Source organism: Pyxicephalus adspersus, chromosome 8 (assembly GCF_032062135.1).
Source record: "Pyxicephalus adspersus chromosome 8, UCB_Pads_2.0, whole genome shotgun sequence".
Taxonomy (NCBI): Eukaryota; Metazoa; Chordata; class Amphibia; order Anura; family Pyxicephalidae; genus Pyxicephalus; species Pyxicephalus adspersus.
Genome location: NC_092865.1, coordinates 33,871,292 through 33,888,000, shown reverse-complemented (window position 1 = coordinate 33,888,000; position 16,709 = coordinate 33,871,292). Strand labels below are relative to the sequence as shown.

Below are 16,709 nucleotides of genomic sequence, written 5' to 3'. Positions count from 1 at the left end.
ACTCCTTTGAGGGACAGCTAGTGACATGACTACCGTGATGTCGACACTATATAAATACTGTGTAATAATAATAATATTGAAAGGGATTCCAGAGGACCTTTCCCATGCAAACATAAATTATATTAAAGTTTTATCCTGTATTAGCAGATTTATATCTTTACAAACTTTCTTGATAAATGCTTACAGAGGGGAAAAATTACCCCATGATCAATGAATTTTAAATTGTCTCTTTAGAATCCTAAAAGTGCTGTTACACTATCAGTAATAATTTGGTGAAAGCAGATTTTATACACCACACTAATCCTCCACCACCATTCCACTTCCTATATCACAGAGATGTTTCCACTACTTGAGCTGCATACATTGGAGGAATATTGTATTTATCCACAGAAAAACAGAAAAACCTTAAATTGGTAAATTTTCTCAGTCCATACCCTTTATGTTATCTATATAATCAAAGGTCTGTGTGTTGTATTGGGGGAAACCAAGGAAGTTATCCCTTAACATAAATACCCCATCAACAACAGAATAACTGCCGCTGATACATCATTGAATGCAGACTGACAGTTTTTCAGGTAACATATGTAATTTTAGATTATATCCCCAGACACAGAACACATAATAGGAAATAGGAAATGGTTCCTTTTGTTTTAAATACAATGTTATACTTTGTTACTTTCACTGATGAGGTCATTTCCGGTTTGCTCTGATATAATGAATGGAGTTGATATCATGTATCAGAACATTTGTTTGTTTGGCCTGATGGAGGGCATGTTGCCCAAAACCGTTGCCATGTATGAATAACTATTATTCTGTTTGCATTGATATTCCATAAGAATAAATATTTTTACTGGTACCGCAAACCTCTATGTGTTATTTTGGATAATAAAGCTGCTGAGAAAGCTCTGCTTGTGTGTGCATTGACCTGCTGTAGGCAATCTGCCACCCTTACTCATTTCCTGATATCCTAATATATATTTCTTAAAAACAGATATCATTTAAAGGGACATTCTGACGTGTACAGCGTTCTCCTACGTCATTCATTAATCTGTCCTGGCATTCCCATGGAGGAGATCACAACGGGTTGCCGCTCACTCATCCTCCCCCTACATTCTCTATAGAACAAAGCAGGGCTATGTGTAGAGCACTCGTTCATCTGTCACTGAAAATGATCACAACAGATTATTTTCAGCAACATTGATCTGATGTGTGTATATAGCCATAGGAACACCAGCATGGGAGTACAGGATTTTGGCTACTCACTATAAGTTGAACTGTAAGAAAATGAATATTGTCTAAATACAAAAGGCTTGAGTATTCTTTAAAATTTTCGTGTGTGATTTGAATTTCCTACAGATATTTGCAGTGATCCAGATTGAACTTTCCCTCCATCCAGGAGCATCCTATATTAAAGACCATTTATTGCTGCTCCCCCTCCTAGAACAGGTTTTGTATACATTCCCTAGTCCAGTATTTTTCTATGGGAAGCCTGTAATAGGTGGGCCTTCTAGGTTCCTTCTCGCTGCACAGGCATTCGAAGATGCCACAGCTAATTTTACCATTTTATCAACTGGGCTTTCAAATATATTTTGTACTAAAAGAGTGGATTGTGCTCCTTTGTGTCTATTGAGGAATATTTTCCAATATAAGTTTCCATTTCCGGAGTTTTGCTTTAATTTAATCACCTCCTATTGGTACCCATTGGAGACTGTAGTACAAGTGTAAGGGACAACACTGGCTTAGACGCTTAGCTGACATGTAAAGCTGGCATAATGCATTTATGGGAAATTGCTTCCACAAAAAAAGCTGGCTGTCCCTCCTATGTATAGTAGTCCCTATGATTTCTTCCATGGTCCACCATCAGCAATATCTGATGCCAGCTCTGATCCAAATATTTAATTGTTCCAACTACTTACTTTAACTGTTAAAAAATATCGTAGTCTTGTCTTCCTGCACAGGCTAATTCTTTATTGATTAATAATATGAAATATCATATAATAATAATCATATAATATAATATTAATAATATAAACTTATCTCCTGCAGGTTCCATCATATTATGGTTGGGCACCCTGGCTGCTTCTATGCCAGTCTTTCTGTTTCTGCTTTTTCCTCTGGTGCTGCACCTGACATTCTGCTTGTGTGAAGACTATCTGTGAAACAAATACATTTCTGGTGCTGCATTATGGAGGAACTTATAAGAGATAGCCTATAGAAGGCAAGTAATTGAAAGGCAACTACAACTGACCGCAAACATTATATATATATAATATATTTAATTCTTGGTCTTTTGTTCAACTTTTGAGAAGCCATGGAAGTTTACCAATCTGAACCTTCTGGTTTGGTCAGCTAATTCCTACAGATTAGTAGCAGCACTAAACACATACCTCCCAACCTTCAGAGATAGAGAAGGGGAACATTTTAGCTTAGTATATGTAGGCAAATGACACATTCCTACCATGTCCCAATTTCATGGACCACACCTATTAAATATGCAAAAATGATAAGCAAAACCATCAAGTTTATTTTCTTAACTACCTAACCTTTATATTAGCTTTTCAACATGTCAAAAAGAATCATTTAGAAGTCAGGTACAAAGGTTTACTGCAAAGCACACTTTTTACAGAGGTTTAGCTATTCACCCATAAAGAGAGACATCTGATGAGGAAAGAAAGGGACAGTGCATATAAATCAGAGACAGCTAAGGTCTGATTAACACCCTTTTGCAATCAGTGTAAAAAGTTGATCCTATTCCTATAAAAGTCTTTGAGTAGGATAAACATATCCAGACTTTGCTATACATCAGCCCACAGGCTTTCAGGTTAGCACACTCTCCCCTGATCATTCCACTAACGTCTGCTTCTCCTCCTCCTCTTCACACGTCAACACTAGCTTATTTTTCCTGCTCAACTAAGAGGAGAGGAAAAAAAAAGGAAATAAAAAAAGAGAAAGGGAGGGATGATGGTAAAAGGGAGGGTGCCAGGGTGCTGATAGCAGATCAGTGGGCGGCTGTGATTGGCTGCTGGCTGCCTCTGAGTCCTGTTGTTTCAGGCTATAAAAAGATGAGAGGATGGGAAGCAGCAGCAGCAGCAGAGCAGTGACAAGCTGGACAAACACATCCAGTGACATAGAACCAAAGCAAAAAAGCAACTCTCTCCTTGTCTGGGAACCTGACCTCACAGCCAAGATGTGCAAAGGACTAGCTGGGGTGACCTCTTTCCCTGCCACCTGCTTGAAAAGGTGAGGCTATGGTCTGCACAGCAACACACCATTGGGATGCACTGCAAGGCATTTGCTACAGAGATATGCAGAACATTGCAGCACAAGGGTGCATGCAGAGTATCTGTCACCTTTGTGGGTGCCCTATAGAATTGTGCAGGGCATTGCAGCACAAGGGTGTATGTAGATTATCTGTCACCTTTCTGGGTGCCCTATTGGATTGTGCAGAGCATTGCAGCACATGCAGAGCATTGCAGCACAAGGGTGTATGCAGAGTATCTGTCACCTTTCTGGGTGCCCCATAGAATTGTGCAGACCATTTCATCCTGCTTCCATACATTGAACACCATTGGTTTATTTAGACCGTATAGGCTTTGCTATCTGACATCATATATGGGCCATTAAATTGACGCTCATGACATTTTATGTTCATTGTAGTCAGCTCTCTTTGATTGGCATGTATTTGTTTTTTTTCTATTTTTATTTATTGTTCTTTGATGCAGTATGGTAGTTCTATTGAGTCTTAACTATAGCTTTATATACTGGCCATTACATTTCATTAACTGGTTTATTGATTGACCATGGTTGAAATTGATCATAAGATGTAAACCTTCTTGGGGGTGGTGGCCTATAGATTATTGCCTATTATGTAACAGTGAGAAAGTTCACTCACTCTTGCAGAAATCAGCAAACTGCTTAGTTTATTTTGTGTGTGTGTATATATATATATATATATATATATATATATATATATATACATATATATATATATATATATAAATATATGTAGATAGTATAGTATTAGGGACTCATCCCCAAGCCCCATTAGATACTTAACATTAAAATATTTACTTCATAACCAAGAGTAATATATTCATGGTTAGATCACTTTATATAAAGGGTATTTATGTAATTGCATATATGATGAACTTTTTTGGTACATTTTTTAATTGGCAAGATTTTTTGTTAAAAAAGACAAACAAGAATACAAAAACATAATGATAATGGAATTATAATGTAAAAAATTGATATTTGTGAAAACAACCCTAAGAAAATGTATTGTTTGTTAAACTGTTTGTTATTATGAATATGCCTTTTGGAAATGTATTTTGGGTTAAAGAATCATGCAGTTCCTCCAGTTCTTCCTTTGTGCCTGTAAAGTAAAATAGCAATTGTGACAGATGCAACTCTCAATAACATAATTCCTTTTAAAATGTCATTGCAGGCATGTTCTTACATTATTCTTTTAATTAATTTTTTTAAGATTTATTACATGTATGATAACATTAAAGTATAGGAACTGGAGCCTTATTTAGTGGAGTAGTGCTACAAGCATGGGAACAGTTATTCAAATTCCTATGATCCTCAAAGCTCCAAAAATAGTCATATTTTAATTACTGTAATAACATCAGGAATTAAACACTGATAAACTACCTAAAGGCGAATATGAGGCAAATAGGTAATCATTTAAAAATATATAGAGGGGATTCACTGGTGCTGTAATAATATGAATATGGGAATATGCATCACAATTTAATGAAAGGGTAATTCAGCATTCAGCATTTAGCATTTTCAGCATTTCAACATAGCAAAGTTTCACTCTGTTGCAACACTATATATTTTTGTTGCAGCTTCCAGATACAGAACACTGTCCAGGCGTTTAATCTTATACAATTGATAAGCTGTTCTCTGGAATAATTTGGGGGATTCAAAAAAGAAGCCTTCTGCTCATTTTCGCAGTTTACTTAATACCTGCATGAATTTAGAAAGTAAAAGTGATTATTTCAACATGTAACAGGCTATTGCCTCATAAAGGATCAATTATTTGTTTTAATAATATATTAATATTATTATATTATTAATAATATTATATTATTATTTAACATATTTATTTATATACTTTTAATGGAGCAACATTATAAATATCTATGTTCAGTTAGGTAGCTAATTAAATAGTTAATATGTGCTAGTGAACACATTATGATAAATGTGATGTCTGTCAGTAAAGAATGCTTCCACTGGGGGATCTCTGGTTAATATTTGAGAGACCCGTTCCAGTGCTCCATGACACAAGCCCAGCATCTGGGGGATGTAGTATGATGAAGAGCAAACTTGCACTTGCCTAATGCATGCTAGACCATGGATGAGCGGGTTTGGAGAGGAAAATTACAGGATCAGAGAGCAGTGGCAAACGAAAGCACAGACACAGGGAAATAGTATAGCGTAATAACACTAATGGCTTTCTTCAATATAAGAAATGCTAATTTTTAAAGCAGAGGTGCATTTAAAAATATTTTTTTAGTTATGAATCGAATGTTAAAGGATTAGAATTTTTGAGGATTTTTTTCCTGTTTGAGACTTTTTTTGTGAATGTCTTATCGACATCCGCCATTGGAACAGGCACAGGGAGGTAATCCTAAAATGTGGAGAATGAATTTTACTGGGTTTAGGGAGATCACCTGTCATTATCATTTCTATCTCCAGGAAAGAATTAAAACTATATGATATCTCTATCCATTGGGACACAATCTAAAATCAGGAAGGAATCTTTGAAAGAAATAACACAGTTTAATAAATATTGCCATTATTAGCATTCTGAATGGGCAGATTGTAAGGAAGTACAGGCAGAAGACATTCAGTGTCTATAGAAGTCAAATATTACTGCTAGCATTCACCTGCAAAATAATATAATCTACATGGTTGCTAAGGATACCATCTATACTTTTCTCTCTAGCCTATGTTTTATACATCGGAGCCACTAGCTATCAGAAATTTAGAATACCCTATTATTTCTTCTGCATAACATATTATTATATTAATATACCATATAGTTCCGTAGATGCATGAGATTCTAGATAGGGTTAATTAAATTATAGGCCACTTGTGCCTGCAAGATCATGTCTGCATCATAACACAGAGATATCAGATGTGACCTGGTTTATTTATGACTATGACATAATGGATCATAGCTAATGGCCAGTGTCATTGTGTGACAGGGTATAACCTGTGAAGATACACATGTATAAACACACAGAGACCTCTTTTATTGTTATCATATGCTGACATAATTGTTATTGCTGTAAATGGCTTAATTATATGCTATTGGCTGTTACAGCAAAGCACTTCAAATAATGATATATAGTGTAGTTGTACGTGGCAGGGATATTCCATCATTACATGACTGCCTGAATGTCTCCAGTTGTAACACTTAATTAGAAGGAACTAGTTTATACTTTATAGAAATATACAATACATATTATCTTGACCTCCGAAGCCAGTAGATAGGCATTTTGTGTAATTCCCTGTTGTTAAAACCTCTTGATAAATTAGGTTCCTACTTTTTGACAAAGCTAACATTGTTAGCTCAGCATATTGAATTCATTATGTCTATTCTGGATCTGAAGTGACCATTGAGACTGATACATACAGCCCTGCATGATTACCTGTGAGGATCTATGAGTCAACAAATCCCACTTGCCAACATTTTTTATGACTGACGCTTAAGGTGTTTCCACATTGTCATAGATGACGTTTAGTAATATCATTTTGCTACTTATCTCTGCTCTGCCTCAAGCTATTAGATTTGCAAAAGGTTCAGTCTATAAATCTCAATTTCCCCAAATATCACACAGGCAAACAGTAAGGAAAACATGTTTTTTTCCACATCCTAGAAGTGGTGGTGGGCCCACATGTGGGTTCCCACCCTCATTGCTGTCCATGTAATGTAGGCTCAAATACTGCTACATTGGAAATACCTCATTACAAGCACAATATTGCTTCACCAACCTTGCCAAAGTTAAAGAAGGCAACAAACATAGTATTTGCTAGAAATGCTTTTGTTCCTCAGTCCAGCCATGCACACATTTATGTTATCTTCTAAAGTACAGACTTTTGTGTCATCAGGAACAGTTGAAGTATACAGAAATACTACTGCAAATGTGTGCCAGAACATGCTAAGGTAGCACACGCTATCATCTTGACATAATAAAGGAGTAGAACTAAAAGGCAATTTAAATCCTAATTGAACTTTCAGATCTACCTGTACTTCCAGTTTAAACCATTCCAGGTGCCTGCCCCCTGGCACTAGCTGCAAAGTGGGATCCTTACTCACTAAGGTGTGGAAGCATTGGTGTCTCTAAAGAAATGCAACACATTCCTTGCTGAGATAGACCAATAGCTCAGCAATCATCGACCCTCATGATTTCTTATGATTGGAGAACCACAGCTTCCCCTACAGCTTACTGGCAAGGGATAGGTAAATTGACTGCATAAAAAAAGCCTATCACAAGTAGAAAGTTTAACTGCCCAATGGCAGACATAACCGGCTAGCATGGTTTGTTCATGAGGACTTTTCTAAAAATTTTGTGAGCTATTGTCAAACATGTTTCCAAGCTTTACCGGAGAAAAGGCATAAGGAGGCAGAGCCTACACCTTTTGTCCTTTCAAACTTATCAACATATTTCCAAGTATCAGATGAAAATATCCAGCATTGGTTTCCTAGTTAATTCCCTAATGGAGTTCTATAGGTTTAATAAATCAGCAGATCATTATATCTTTAAACACCCCAACAAGAGAAGTAAGGTAGTTGTGATAGTGAGAAAAAAATCTCATGTTCAGCAGGGAATCTTGATTTGCAAATCTGTAATACATCATATAATGCCATGGGTGCTTTATTTCATCAATTTCCAGCCAAAGCTAGAATAATAATCCAGTTACTAGTGGTATAAAAGATTATTTTGTTTCCCAGCATCTAGACAAATTAGTGGTACATAGCCCTATAGATTTATTTGTGTGAAATGTCTTCCTTCAATCTATTGTTTAGTTTTATTCTCACATTATACTATTGCAATTTTTTTTCAACAGTGCCAAAGATATGAAGCATCGACTTGGCTTTCTTCTGCAGAAAGCGGATGGCTGTGATAATAGCACTTCTGTGAAGAAAGACAAACCTGCTTGTCAGAGGTAAGCTTATTGTGTCCCTCATGTGTTTATGTTGCACACTAATTACCAATTATTTGTAGATGGATTACTAATGGTGATCTCATGACCAGGAAAAAAAAATTGATCTCACTAAAATACAATAAGCTGAGGTGTTTGCTAATCAAATCTCCCAAGTGACTGTTGAGTTAATCCTTAAGTCCATGATTATATATCCAAACTTTCCAAAAGCTGAAGGTCATGGTAATACCGACAATGGCTCAATCCAATGAGCTACAAGGGGTGAAGTTTAATTATAATTGTTGTGCAGCTGCTAATTCCTGATGAATACACCCAACTCCAATTACTACAAAATTCTATATCGTTCATCTTCCCACAAAAGTTTCTGTGGAACCTGGTCTTATTTAACTCAATTGTGCTAAAAAAACCCACATATTATATTATCTGTTCTAGGTTAATGAAATTAAAAAAAAAAATATCCTAAAGTTGAACTCCAGGCAAAAAAGACAAATAAATACAGCTTTGTTACCATGTTTCTATGTTAAAAATTATATAATTAAATAGTTATTTGAACAATAACTAAAAAGTTCTGTATTAAGTATTTAATCTGGTTATTTAGCTAGAGTTTAGCCGTAACTAATAAGTATTTTTTTTAGTATAGCAGGCTCTGGTTTGCAGTTGTTTATTGTATTTGCAGTATCATGTGCCATTTTTTAATGAAATATGTGGCCTGTGATGTGTTCGCATCACATTTATAACCCAACAATGTAACCATTCATAGAGATAAACATTTATTCCTCTGCTTTGTTTTTAGGCTTACTTATGATGAAGTGAAGAAATGGGCAGAATCTTTGGAAAATCTCATGAACAGTGAATGTAAGTAAGACAACGATGTTAATGTGAATTACAAAAGTGTGAAAAAGACTAGAGCTACATATTTATCCCCAAACATGCTACACCATTTATACAATGTAAAACTGCCTGTATTGTTCTATAGCTACTAAAAATGTAAAAATGCTCTTGACAACATAAAGCATGAATGAATCTGAACCAGATTGGTAGCTGTAGAGAAAACCAATTTATAAATTATACAAGCGGTATGTTTGTGGAGCGCTGGATCTCTAGTAAATGTTAAAGACCATGGTCTCTGCATAAGATGAGACAGGTGGAACTCTGGAGAAAAAAGACCCTTGGAAATGTGTTAGCACTCTGTTTTATATAACTCCAGATGAAAAGCTTTTCTGAACCTAACACAATTCCCATGATACTTCTTCAGTTTTCCTTATGTGACAATTGATGACGATTGCCAACTATTATTTTATAACATGGTTAGCTTTAAAACAACAATGATTATTAAACCTATAACTGGCAAGCGTGACTATTTATTAGCGTGAGTTCATTTACTGAATAGAAGCAAATAGCAAACAAGAACCGCTTTGTACTTATCTTAAAGTAAACCACATAATTAAGTACTTATTTTACACAAAATACTTATTTACACTTTGACAAGAATTTTATAATTACATTGATGTGTATAATACATTTTAAGTTTAGTCAGCATAAGTCACTGCCCAGATTTACAAGACAAGCTAGTTATCCAACATGCCAGTTGTGTATGAAAAAGATGGTTGGCTAAAATGGCTGTATGTCTAACTTGATCTTGCAAGCTAAAATAATTCTAAAAATGTCAATTATATAAATATAAAATGTATGCAACAAAATGTGTTATGCTTTATTATTATGAACTTTTTCTGTGACGTCGAACTATAACTCCCAACATTCATTGGTGGTCAGAAAGAAAATATCCTTCCAGTTGTAGTGAAATCACAGATATGGAAACAAGTTTATTGAGACCATTAGCTTTAGGATGAATCAGACCAGTTATAGTCTTTAATTTTTCATAAGCTAGTTCATAACTGTGCATACGTGACTAAAGTCAGCTAGGGAGATCCAAAACACTGGGACGTGAGAAATAAAACTGTCCTAGAGGCATTGCCCTAGAATTTTCGAGGTTTACAAAAGGATCCAGTGACGTCAGCCCAGGGTCACTATTTTGAAATGACCTTAGTTTGGATGTGATACAAGACACAGAGCCCTGGTCCCCAGATGAGGGGTGATTTTTATTTTTTCTAGCTGCCCTTTACCATCATTCCCATACTCAAGTGTCTCTGCTATCTGCTGACCTCCATTACGTGAGACAGATGCTCAGAAATAAAACATATGGTGAGAGCATCCGTCCGGCTCTCATCTTGAAGTCAGGTCTCTTTATTTATTTTACACTATATTCTGTAGAATAACATCCCAAGGGTACTCAATATTTCTTCCAGCTTTTAAAATCCATCTTTCTGTTGGATCCTTTATGTATGATCATTTGTGCTGCATTTATTTACAGTTACCATTATTATGACATTTAGGTTATATCCTTTATATTTATAAAATTGTTCTTTTTTGTAGGTGGCTTGGTAGCTTTCAGGTCATTTCTTCAGTCTGAATACAGCGAAGAGAACCTTGACTTTTGGCTGGCTTGTGAGAATTACAAGAAAACAAAGTCTACAGCAAAGCTAGCAAGCAAAGCCCAGAAGATCTATGAGGACTTTATTTCAGTGGAGGCTTCCAGAGAAGTAAGAATCCCTTGTTACATTTTTTATTCCATGGGGGATGAGAGACTTATAGCCCCATGTTTTAGGGAACATCACAGAGGTTTCAGAACAACCTTTGTGGCTTTCCTTAGCAAGCTATTAGAACTTCTTGCTGTAGCTCATTCCAGCAGAATGTTTAATTTATATTCTCTGTCAACTCCATTAAAAATAGGTTTAATAATGTTTGCTGGGATTAATTGTACTTGTTTGTGCATCTGAGCTCTCCATAGAATTAAAGTTTACTGAACCTGAGCATGAGTTGTTAATTAGCTACTCAGTTCAAAGAAACATCTGGGTTTCCCAGAGCTTCATTACCATAAAATGTTAGTATGTGAGGGGGATTGCCACGGCTTTTATTATATTTTTAAATAATCATTTTCTTTTTCTAGGTGAATCTGGATTCAACTACTCGAGAGTATACAACTAACAGCATACTTCAACCAACACAATCATGCTTTGACCAAGCACAACACAAAATCTTTATCCTCATGGAGAAGGATTCCTATCGGCGCTTTCTAAAGTCAAATTTCTACCTGGACCTTGTCAACTTGACCAGTGGAGGAAACAGCAAGAAGATGAAAGGCCTCAGCACTGACAGCAACCCATTTATTCCTCAGTGTGCCTAATAAATATGACATAGACTGTGCATGGCCGCAGCTAAGAACTAAATGTCTGTGTGCTCTTATCTATACTGTACGATGGCTCGGATCCGGTCCTGAGCCAGCTCCTCTTATTTATTAGACGTGTGTGTGTCTTGCATGCATTTCTGTTTCATTGGGGTGAGCTGGAATTTTCACTCAGACCCGTGCAATGTTATTTAGATTAGGGACTCACTGGCAAATGTGTGAAACAGGTCAAACTGAATTTTCTCAGGTGATAATTAAGAAAGGGTTTCAGGTGCCTTCTTTGTGAAGGATTCATTGACTAATCTTATACCCAACATGATGCTACTGAGATCCATATGACTCTAGCAAAGCATAACATTAGCTTGCTTTTTATATATATAGTTAAAACAATGCAAAGGGTCTTCCTTGCATTTTTAAAGCTTTCAATTAAAAGAACCTTATTAGAAACTAGAGTTCTCTAGCACAGGTAAAGTTGGGTAGCAATTTTGTCAACGCATCTACAAAGTCATATTGTTAAAGGACAGAGAAATAAAAACTACTGACTGGAGCAGGCAACACTGCTTTTATTTTATTATTTATATTTATTTTGACAAAGCTGTCTTTATTTAATTACATTAATTCACTTTGTTTTCTATATATATGTTAGATTTTTTGCATTATTTTTATATGGTATGTTGTTGGGATAAGAAGTATTGGTAAATTATGCTCTCATTGATCAAAGATTTTATGAACAATCGAGAGGACTGAAAGCAAATCAATAGCTACTATTGAAAGCTGGCAACTGCTGTGGGTAATAGCAGGGACACACATTTTATCGTGTTACAAGCATGTATTTGCTTGGGTACTTTGAAACTTGTGCATGTTTGTGATGTCAAAAAGTCTGTAAGCCAAATAAACTATGTCACGTAAAGAGCGAACTATTGTAGCAACAGTATCCTGGGATATTTTATTCAGTACAGATATGTCATGATGTGTTCATAGGCACTAACAATATCCATAGGTGTATTTATTAAGCCTATTTCAAATGATATAGAGATGGAAACAGTAATTTATGGCAAGGCCATGTCTACAACTGGGCCAATTAGTGTCCACGCCACAATGTATTTTGTAGACAGGGTCTTAGTGTCCGTGTATATCCTAGTCTCTATACATTTTTCTTAATGGGTGATCCTTTGTTATGGGACGATTGTCCGCCACGAATTACCTCCTTAATTTGTTGAAGGTCGTGCTGGCCCATGCAAGAATACTATTACAAACCCACAATCACCTATGGGAGGCAATGTTAGTGTTATTTACAGTTGCCATTGTGTAGCAAATGTCTATTAGTTCTAATCACTGCAAAACACATTTACAAAGGCTGGAGTGTTGTCCACAACAGCAAAATGTATATCTGCTTGGTGTACCACCAGTGAATTGTTAAGCAGGAAAATACATTGTAATATTAGTGTTGATTAAAACAGAAGAATGTGCAGTTTGTACATTTTTATTTTACCAAAATTTAATTCATGCAAATCTGTCCGACCCGTGAAAAACCCCACACTTAGCCACTTCTGAATGCATAGCAAACTTCTGCAGTGCACCCAGGAGCAGGAATCCGCATTGCAGGAAACACATTTGCATGGAGATGTGATTGGGGCTGTGGTTTTTTTAAAGCAAGTGTGCAACCAAAATTAACTTGTTACTTTCTGTAACCACACATTGTTCTACCACAGTTGTGTCCAGCCGTGTGCATAAAAAAGTTTCTCAACTGCTCACTTTCTGTTGAATGGGAGCAGCTGTAACTGCAATTGAGGCTGCAGCAGAGCACTGCAGTTCCCTGTGGGTCTGAAATGCCCCTAAAAAGGCACTTATATTAAGAATCAAGGGAGATATTTATCCTAATTTATGATTCCCCCCAGAATTACAAAATCTGCATGTGTTCATTCAAACGAAATCAAGTGATACTACTAGAAATGCTGGGAATAACTAGATATGCCCAATGCAAAAATAAAAGATAGAGAAATAAAGACAAATCACAGTAAATATAGCCACTGAAAAGTGGAGATTATATAAAATGTATGTGTAAGCAAAACAATAATTGTCAACTGTTTCAGTTGGCAAAATGCAATTGGAAAAATAATAAAAGGAATGTAACTGGCTACTGTGGACAATGCTTTTATTTTCTTTTGTGGTTATGTGCAAGCTTTATATAGCAATGGGAATTGGCAAGCCTAGAGCAATGAGCGTGATTTTTGCATGTTTCTTCACACAATGGTGTCAATAATAATAATAAAGTCAATAATACATTCTTGTCTCTAACAATGAGCATTGATTAATGTAGTGTTTGCGGGCAATGACACTGAAACATTCAGAGTTTCCATAGTTTTGCTATTAAAAGAAACATCGATTAATCAGCAAATAGCAGAAAAGCCCATTGTATATAATATATGACACCCTTCCTGCGAACTTTGTTGTAGAATGTTAGTAAATACCAAGTCTTTTTTTAATCTATGTAATCATCACAATATTTAAAAAATATACCTATACATGATTACTAGTTAAATATGTGCTCAAATCTCTATAAAACGGTATAAAATGATTTTTGATACAATAGCGGTGCAATAAATGGTAAAGAGAGATTATTACGAATAAAGAAGAGCAGAGCTTAATAAATTTAGGCTGAGTCCCAGGCAACAACTATACACGTAGCAGATATTTATACTGTATATTATTATAATTTGTAAGTATATGTATCTGCAGTTATTTTTCATTTACTCTCCCCTAGGAAGCTGGGAAAGTGATATCTTAGCTTGGCTACACAAAAACTTGCAGTCTGCTGCATGGATAATGGAGTCTCCTGTATGCCAGTGTCAGTTGATCCTAAAATCATATAAAAGTCAACACCTTGATCAGCTCTCAGTATTGTTTAATACGTTACAATAGCAGTATTTGGCTAAAATTAAAAAAACAACTTAATATTATTCTACAAACCCAGTTAAGGTTAAAGAGACAGTATTAGTGTAATTTACCTAATAACTGTAAACTTTTAAAATCCAACGTAACAATTTAGGTTAGGATCATATCTCCCTATATTCTATTTAATTTCAACCAAATACATTATAAATTAGATTTCTGTCTGTAGGATACTATAAGAACAAAATACCTTGTGGAGCTCATTAAGATACCACTATGCCATATAGCGCAGGGTTGTTCAGGAAAGAGCCATGTTGTAATGTCATCCATTGTAACAGTCCTTGCAATTTGGTAAAATATTTGTGTTAAATAAACTGTAATGTCAGTGTACAAACCCTAATGGTAAGAGCAGAATTTACATATTTTGTGCCTGGGTCATGTTATTTGTTGCTGGATACAAGATTATTTGTTGTATAACCTAAAATAAAGATATTTCCTACTGACATAAACATTCAGTTTGGGTGACTCTATTCATTAGGGAGCTGGTAAAGTCAGAAAGCAAAAATGGGAAACAGTGTGAAAGACTGAGAGACAGAGAAGATAAAGAGAGAGACAGAGAAGATAAAAGAACAGGAGAGAGAAAGAGAGAGAGACAGAGAAAAGATCAAGAGAGGGAGAGACTGAGCGTGTCTGTTAAAAAATAGATGTTTATTTCTGGATTTCCAATAAACAGTTATTTTATATATAACAACTGCAATTTACAGCTTCAGCTTCACATTAGCTGGTGCAGCTATATTGGTTGGGTTTTTTTCTGTAGAAACCAGTAGTAAGAAATGTGTGTTCAACTGATGCAGACATACCCTTCTGCAAAATACTATTTGTTAGCATCCTAGTCCAATGACAGTTCGTTCTAAGTCACTAAACAAGTATGCAGATCAGTATTGACTTCACTCTATATGTTCTTGTTCCAGGTCTGTGGCTCAAAATATTAAAGTAGCAGATGCAGAATCATCTACAATGGCAGCCCTACATTTCTTGCATTACAGATTTCCTTTACTCTGGCCTTACACCTTTGCTTTGCTCATATACACTAAGGGTATATGGACACTGCAGACACTTCAGGTGTTACCAATGAAGGTTGATGTTAATGCTACATCAAGCAATGATTTTATAGACACTTATGGAAATATTCAGGGGAAAATCTTTTTAGTTCAAGCATGACTGTGTTCCCATGTGCAAAGCCAGCTCCATAAAGACATTGGGGATTATTTACAAAGGTAAAATAAGATGTGCACGTTGAAAAAAAAAATTATCGCAAGGGATATTTCACTTGGCTTAGTAAATGAGATGACACTCAACTGACTTCAACCAATTATGTGCAAGGAAAAATCCTGTTTTTTTAAATTTCCTTGGATGTGATTGCATTTTCACATTTGTTGAGCTAAGTAAATTGTCCTTTGCAAGGGGATAATTCATCTTTTTTGTAAGTCAGCCCTATTGCTTGACAAGTTTGGTGTGAAGGAACTTGATTGGCCCGCACAGATTCTCATAACTGTAGCATTGTGGCTTAGTCTGTAGAATTGATACCGCAGTGAAATGTAGAAGGGTAACATTCTGTCAGTCTGCACATTCAGCAATATAATGGATAATGAATATAGTGTTCAGGTCCCATTTTATTAGACCCAGCATATTGTCTCATGTTATATTGTCCTAATATTCATTAATTAGGTATACTTTCGGGACAGATGTATACATATCGGTGCATGTGCCTTGTCAAGCAATGCAAACAATATATGAGCTCTTATTCTATCAAAATGAAAAATGCTATATCACACCTTCAGAATAAGTGTTACAGAGATACAAAAATATTGAATGACTTGTTGAAAATATTCCAATGACTTAAATAAGATTACTATTAGAAGGCTTTTCTCATGTTGGTCAAAAAGGGTTGTATTATACTTTTTACATTATATTATTTAAATCTACACCGATTTAGCCACTAGATACCATAGAATATTTTATGTTTTTTTGTGCCTGATTCATTAGGTTCTCTAATACTGGAAAAGATCGACTATCATGGGTGAACCTGGGTGATCCAGAAAATCTTGAATGGAATTCATAAAATCACTAGCTATTAGTTGGCAAATGTTTTCAACCCTAGACCAGATCAATTCCAGGTTTGCTGGATCATAATGATTTTCCCATGATAGTCTATCTTCTCCAGCTTTGAAGAGCTTTAATAAAACAGGCCCATTCTATATGGATTTTGTTACTGGATATGTGCTGAAAAGATTCTCTTTACGTTTTGATGTAAACCCCCTCAATTGCAGAATGCTTTATAATGTAGATTGCAATTATGATCAATTGCTGAGATGTGGCTTGCTTACTTCTGGAT

At 35.6% G+C, this 16,709-nt stretch overlaps 1 protein-coding gene across 1 annotated transcript; it reads left to right on the top strand.

The window, feature by feature from the left end:
- Positions 1–3,063: 3,063 nt before the first annotated feature.
- Positions 3,064–14,823, top strand: RGS4 (regulator of G protein signaling 4). Its single transcript, XM_072419968.1, has 5 exons — positions 3,064–3,240; positions 8,083–8,181; positions 8,972–9,033; positions 10,612–10,778; positions 11,186–14,823. Exons 1-5 carry the CDS (start codon positions 3,071–3,073, stop codon positions 11,420–11,422), a joined length of 735 nt encoding a protein of 244 aa, XP_072276069.1. The 5' UTR covers positions 3,064–3,070; the 3' UTR covers positions 11,423–14,823.
- The last annotated feature ends 1,886 nt before the right edge of the window (positions 14,824–16,709 follow it).

Coding starts and splice junctions, on each gene's coding strand:
- RGS4 (XM_072419968.1), top strand. CDS start 3,071: ATGGGAAGCAGCAGCAGCAGCAGAGCAGTGACAAGCTGGACAAACACA. Junction 3,241..8,082: donor CCTGCCACCTGCTTGAAAAG/GTGAGGCTATGG, acceptor TTTTTTCAACAG/TGCCAAAGATATGAAGCATC. Junction 10,779..11,185: donor CAGTGGAGGCTTCCAGAGAA/GTAAGAATCCCT, acceptor TTCTTTTTCTAG/GTGAATCTGGATTCAACTAC.